Here is a 7,098-nt window from a genome sequence, read left to right as displayed (position 1 = left end):
GGCAGAAGTTGCAGTGAGCCAAGATCACGCTACTGCACTCCAGCCTAGGCAACAGGGAAAGACGAAGGAAAGGAAAGGAAGGGAGGGGAGGGGAGGGGAGGGGAGGGGAGGGGAGGGGAGGGAAGGGAAGGGGAGGGGAGGGAAGGGAAGGGAAGGGGAGGGAAGGGAAGGGAAGGGAAGGGAAAGGAAAGGAGGAAAGGAAAGGGAGAGAAAGGAAGGAAGGAAGGAAGGAGAGAAAGAGAGAAAGAAAGGAAGAAAGGAAGAGAGGAAAGAATACTTAACATCTTTATGGTAGCAAATCTTCTTATCTAAAAAGACAATGTAGGATTCCATTAGTTCATGTCGACTTTCATGTCTTTCTGAGTATTTTTAAGTTTCCTTCAGGTCGGTCTTATTCACTTCTTGTAAAATTTAATTCCAGTATTTTATCTTTTTTGTTCTTATTGCAATAAAATCTTTTCTTTCATTCTATTCTAACTGGTGGTTTCTTTTGCATATTAGAAAATATTCATTTCTGTATCTTTGTTTCGCATCCCACCACCTTGCTAAGTTCATATCGGTCTGTAGTAGCTTTTATGTTGATGTTAATTGTTTGGATTTTCCGACTATACAAGAATATATATAGCTCCTCTTTCCAATGTCAATAACTATAATTTGTTTCTCTTAATTAATCAAATGTTTTCACCATTAAGTACAAATTGTGATGATAATGCTCATTCCTTTCATATTTTTGAGTTGTATAAGAATGTCTCTGGATACATTATATAGGCTGCAAGTTTTTGGGTAAGGTGGATATATTTTTTCATGTTATTAAATATTTATATTATTGAGCATTTTATCAAAACTTAGTATTAAATTTTTTAATTGCCTTTTAGCATATTTGGAGGTGATTATATTACATTTCTTTTACAAGTATCAATGTGTTATGTTAATGACTTTTCTAATATTGAATCATCATTAAATTCCTAGATTAAATTCTACTTGGAAATGATATAATATGTAATGCACTGTTGGACTGTGTTTTCTAATATTTTATTTAGGATTTTCTATGCATAAGTGAGATTCGGTTGTAGTTTTCCCTTTTATGCAATTTTCTTTTTCTCAGTTTTCATGACTATTTCATTGATATTTGCAAAGAAGTTGTATTTTCTGGGCATATGCAGAGTTTAATAACTATCAATAAGAGCTAACTTATTTGTCTATACAGCAGGTCCTTGAATAATGTCGTTTTGTTATAACATTGATGATAAAAAAAAATATTGATCCCCGGCGGGGCCACCAGTTGTAGGGTTTGCAAGTTCTCCTAATGTCTGTGCAGGTGTTCTCTGGGTGCTCAGGTGCAAGTGATTCTCCTGCCTCGGCCTCTGGAGTAGCTGGGTCTACAGGTGGGTGCCACCACGACTGGCTAATTTTTGAGTTTTCTGTAGAGATGGGGTTTCACCATGTTGCCCAGGTGACGGGGTTTCACCATGTTGCTCAAACTCCTGGGCTCAAGAGATCCGCCCACCTTGGCCTCCCAAACTGCGGGGATTACAGGCATGAGCTGCTCCCGGCCTTTTTTTTTTTTTTTTTTTTTTATTGCTGGGTGCAGGAAGGCGTACATGTTAACTTTTGGGGGGTACTACCAAATTGTCCTCTGAAAAGACGTTGGTCCAGTTTATGCTGATGTCAGCAATATATGAGAATGAACGCTTATTTTCTCACCTCCTCCAGCTGGGAGACAGAGCAAGACCCTGTCTCAAAAACATTTAAAAATAAGTAAATAAAATTTTTAAAAAAGATTGTCTATCTGGAATTTATGATTAAATGTTAGCTCTAAATTTATGGTTTTCCAATTGGAGTACCAGTATACCACAACACTAAATGGCCATCTTTTCCTCACTGATTTAAAATGCTTTAGTTATCATATATGTAATTTTTCATGTAACTATTGTCTGGGCTGTCTGTTGATGTGTTTGTCTATTCACTTATTTTATTATATTCTATTATCTTATTGTCTACATAAGTACCACACGGTTTTAAATACTACAGCACTAAAGTATCCCAAATTTTACCACTCACTGACCATGAGACCTCAGTAAACCTCTCTAAGTCTCATTTTTTTTACACTGTTGTTTTAAGAAACAATATATAAAAGACTAAGTAAATTAGTGCTCTAGTCCTGTTCCTCACACAAAATAGACGTTCAATAAATAATTGTTATTATAATTCACAATTATATAATGTAGTAATGAAGTATGTTATAATTCATAATTATATAATGAAGGTAATAATAAGTTATATTATAATTCATAATTTTTATTACAACTCACAATTGATGATGAGATTAGACTATGGACAAAAATTTATGATAATAAGTTACCAAATATTTTAAAAATACAACTACCCTTGCTTCTCTTTTACTTCTCCCTGTGTGTTCAAGCTCCAAGGGAACTTGTCCCTGTGGGGAGATCATTCAGATTCTGGAATATGCTCTGTTCTCCTAGGCTAATGGTGTGAACGGCGGAAGGAACAAAGAGTAGCTTATGTAGGACGCTATGGAAAGGGAGATCGGGTCAGTAACAAAGAGGAGAGCTGGCACTCCACTAAGTTTCCCATAGGAAGGACTGAAAGCCTGCTGTTCACAGTTGCTTAGCAACAGGCAAATGTACAAGAAAGAAGTCAAAGACATCATAAAATCAGGCAAATTTTACTCTCTCACTCCCCCATTTATTATTTCTACATTGTGCATAAGTCAAAGTGTGACTTCCAAAAGATAAGCCAGCCAGACAGTAAAGGGCAAGCTCAAACATAGGCATAAAAATGTAGTAGGTACCCCAGAGATAAATGTACAGATAAAAGTACATGTAATTCTAGCTGGATTCCAGCTTATAGAACCATTCTGCTCAGCGCAAGTACTTGTTAAGTGCTTCAGAGGATGCATGGAAGAGTATGAGGCAGCCCATGCCGTTAAGAAGTTTAAGATCTTCTAGGGTGGAAGAGACAACTATGCAAACAACAGCGTCACAGGCAGGACTAATGTCACAACTGAGGAAGAGATTTAAGGCTTGGGGGGCATCCAGAAAAGCTTCACTGAAGAGACACCATTTGAATTAATAAAAGTTAAACAGAAAAAAAATGTTAAGTAGGGTTTTTGACAGGTACATGGGGGAATAGGGAGTGCTTCTCAGGATATCAGGGAGGAAGTTTTAGGCATGCCCAGAACAATAATCCAAATTTGCTGCAAAATAGGATCTACTAGAATGGCAGTGAAAGATAAAGTTGTTGCCAGACTGTGGAGGTTCTTGACTGCCACATTTAGGGGGCCTGTGCTTCATTTAATAGGCACTGAGAGGCTGGGTGTGGTGGCTCATGCCTGTAATCCCAGCACTTTGAGAGGCTGAGGCAGGCAGGTCCCTTGAGGTCAGGAGTTCAAGCCCAGCCTGACCAACATGGCAAAACCCTGTCTCTACTAAAAATACAAAAATTAGTTGGACATGGTGGTATGCACCGTAATTCCAGCTATTCAGGAGGCTGAGGCAAGAGAATCACTTGAACCCGGGAGGTGGAGCTTGCAGTGAACCAAAATCAGGTTGCAGTGAGCCAAGATCACGCCACTGCACTCCAGCCTGGGTGACAGAGCAAGACTCTGTCTTAAAAAAAAAAAAAAAAAAAAAAAAAAGGCACTGAGAGATGATTCGGGTGATATACCTTCAGGAGATTAATCTGGAAATGATAGTTCTGACTGGGGTGGTAGTGAACCACAAAATGAAGCAAGTAGTGAAGAAGAAATCTCAGCAGTGCAGGTGGGAGAGGAAGATAGTCTAATCTCAACAAGGATCAGGAAAGGGAAGAAGGAGACAGATGATGGGGACATCACAGGGGTAAAATTTGAAAATGGTTACCTATTAGGTACAAGGGCTCAGTAGAGAGAAGGGGGTGAAAATTAACTGAGAAGTTGATAGCCTGATTTATTGAATAGCTGTAATAGATGAATGGATTCATCTGAGCAGGGGACGGGCTGGTGGGAAGAGGAAGGAGGGAAAAGTAGAGGAGGAGGAGGAGGAAATGAAGAAGGAAATACTTTGAACTTGCTAAATTTGCTCATGGCACTATCAGGTGGTAATGTCCAATTAGTGGAAGAAAATACAGGATTGGAGTTTAGAGAAAGGTCAAGGCTTTGGTAATTATCAACATGAAGGGCATAATTGAAGCTGTGTGAGTAGATTTAAACACAAAGGAAAGAGATCAGATATCATCTCAAAGGAAGAAGAGGGCTGGCTAAGGACAGAACCAAGAGGCAGGAGGATGAATGGTTAGTGAAGGGGACACAAAAAGAAGCGATGGGAACTGGAAGAAGATCCTAGCATCCGTCGCCAAGAGAACAACTTTTAGAAAGATGTGCAGATGGGCAATTATGGGTGAGGTTTAGTTTCCCTTTTAAAAAAATCTTTCACCAAGATCAGCAGTACTTTTGTAAAAATTTTTTCATCAGTTTATTTTAAGGAAATCATTTGTTATCAACAGAGGCAAATACCACAGAGACATGGGAGGATAAGGGCTGGGGACAATATCACATTTAGTGACAAAGGGATCGTGTGTGTCCCTGTAGAAACAAACATGTTTCAGCAGAACAGGGAAGCAGGAGAGGATTGGAAGGCACACTTGGGAAGACCCTGCAAGTGACTCATTGGCAGCACAGGGGTACAGGGAGGGGGAGGAGCGAGACAGATAAGGGGATTGTTTTCAGGAAAAAAGTTTAGAGGCACATTTGTTGAAGAAGGGAAGGACAATAAAGAGGGAAAGTTGGAAGATTTGTGCAGAAGTAGAAATCCTTGACCTAGCAGCAGAGAGAAAACGGGCAGGAGCAGGGCTAGGAGCACAGATGTCAGCCTTGAAAAGCCAAAAACAGAGACCAGTCCTCTAATGTAGAGGAGTGTGGTGGAGGTAAAAACTAGGAAAGGAGGCGGAGAGATTTTAAAGTGAATGGAGGAAACTTGAGGGTTGTCCCGTCTGAATGATTCAGGGAGTAACTGAAGTTAAAGAACGTTTGAGAGGAGCTGGGAAAAGCAGAAAGGCAGTCTGAACATGGTTCACCAAACACAAAGGCTTTTTCTTCTTAAATCTTAGGTCTTAGACAGATACAGATAAACTTCCCCATGTCAGTAGGGGAATTACAATAGGTCCCAATATCAATCAAAAGAAATTACATCTGAACCCACAGACCTTAACAAATACAGAGGAGACTAACAGGCTGGGCTATTATAGAGAACATGAACTACATACAAATCATAGACCCTTAGCACTCAGAGGGTTCTCCAAAGGTCATCGGAGAATACACACATCCCTGGCAACACACACTGCCACACACATGCACCAATTACACTATGCTCTGTGTAGAAGGTTTAGACACCAGAAACTCTTCCATGGAAAGAAGGAGAGAGGTACCACATTAGATGGCCAGAAAACTTTGAATTGATGAGAAAGGAAAGGTGGTTCACAGGACAAAGCCTGAGAAAACTGCAGTTCCAAAAACATGCCCCAGTTCAATTGAACAGATAAAATATTGCATGAAGTTTGAGGATCTTTGCATCCAGTTCCCAGAACGATTATTTTAAATACGAAGAGATCGATCACAGGAAAAATAAAGGCTTCTGGATTCTTTGACCACATCAGGTCCCACAGGAACCATGGCCACGTGAACTAGGCACTTGGTGAGTACATAACGTGACACTAGCCCATATTTCAGGACCTTTACTCTCACCTTGTATCCTATTTCATTGAAGTTATTTTTCTAATCATTAACTGTAGCAACAGGGAGAAAACATTCAATGTGGCAAAGAGAGAAGCTATGTCTCTTTGAGTCCATGCCTTCTCTACAAGAATCTCCTTGAAGTTTTTCATCAGCTGTGGCTCAAGGTGTCCCACACTTTGAGGAACGGCAACTCTTCAGCACAGCTCTCAGCCTGCAGTTGCTGAAGAGCAGAATGATGGGGTGAACCGCTGCACACAGATAAATCACTGACTCCCACACCCAGAATTTAAAGTCCAGAGGTGGAAAAATACCTGCAGCACTGAACACCAGTGACAGGAAATATGAGATGAAGAGCATGGCAAAAGAGAGGAGAGCCAGCAGAGCCTTTATGTGTGCCTGCATACTGGGCTCTCGGAATCCTGAGGTTGTAAGGAGAGCCTTCTTCATGTGTCTTCCCAGAGATGTGATGAGCAAAATCATGCAAATGAAAAAGACAGCAGTGGGCATTGTCCAAGTAATCATTTTTAGAGGGAAGAGATAGAATTTCTCACAGTAGCTCCGTATGCTATTGCCAGTGATATTCCAAGGTTGTAGATGGTTCCTTAAGTAGTTCTGATACATTCTGTGGTTGCCTATGAAAAATAGAATGGTGGTGAAGCTGGAGAGCCCTACAGAGCTGAAGAGTATCCATGGTAGCCACCCAGACAACTTGTGCTTTAGCCAGAGGAAGACAGGGTGGGTGAAAGTAGCAATTTTCACACAATAGAAGACACTGAGCCAGGTAGAGAACCATAAGGTGGCAGCATTCAGGAAGTCCCACTGGAAAGCTAGAAACTGCAGTACAGGGTTGTATGGGAAGGCCATCGGATGCAAGAAAACATAAATGGTCTTACCCATTACCACCGACTGCAGACAGAAGCGAGAGGCCCCTAGGCTAACCAATAACTTATCACAAGGCAACAACATTCTCCGTAGCACCCACTCCACGCCCAGAGCAGCAATGATGAAGCCATTGCCTGCTATTGCTACCAGGCGTAAAAGGAGTAAAATGGTAACCAAGATGATGGCCTTCTTGTCAGTCACCGAAGATCCTAGAACCATGTGGTCTCCATTCATCTCTCTGGTGGACAAGATGGGTCCCAAAACTTCAAGGGCTATCTCTGTTGGGTTGCTCTGGAAGGTCCTGTAGGATATGTTTGTCCCTCCAGCTGCCCCAAGCGCAGAAGCTAGGCCAGAGTAGAGGACGCAGGCTATCAGAGGAGGGTGAGAGGTTTTTTCTTCTCAGAGTAGATGCAAATATTGTCAAGGCTCAATTTTCAAAGTCCCCATACCTGCCCCAAAATTTGCCTGCTCTTCTGCCTATT

The 7,098-nt window shown here is 41.1% G+C and overlaps 1 protein-coding gene across 1 annotated transcript; it reads right to left on the bottom strand.

Moving 5' to 3' along the window:
• Positions 1 to 5,893: 5,893 nt before the first annotated feature.
• Positions 5,894 to 6,850, bottom strand: TAS2R60 (taste 2 receptor member 60). Its single transcript, XM_004046399.3, has one exon. It carries the CDS (start codon positions 6,848 to 6,850, stop codon positions 5,894 to 5,896), a length of 957 nt encoding a protein of 318 aa, XP_004046447.1.
• Between the last annotated feature and the right edge of the window lie 248 nt (positions 6,851 to 7,098).

Source organism: Gorilla gorilla, chromosome 6 (assembly GCF_029281585.2).
Source record: "Gorilla gorilla gorilla isolate KB3781 chromosome 6, NHGRI_mGorGor1-v2.1_pri, whole genome shotgun sequence".
Taxonomy (NCBI): Eukaryota; Metazoa; Chordata; class Mammalia; order Primates; family Hominidae; genus Gorilla; species Gorilla gorilla.
This window is presented reverse-complemented; position numbering and strand designations above follow the sequence as displayed.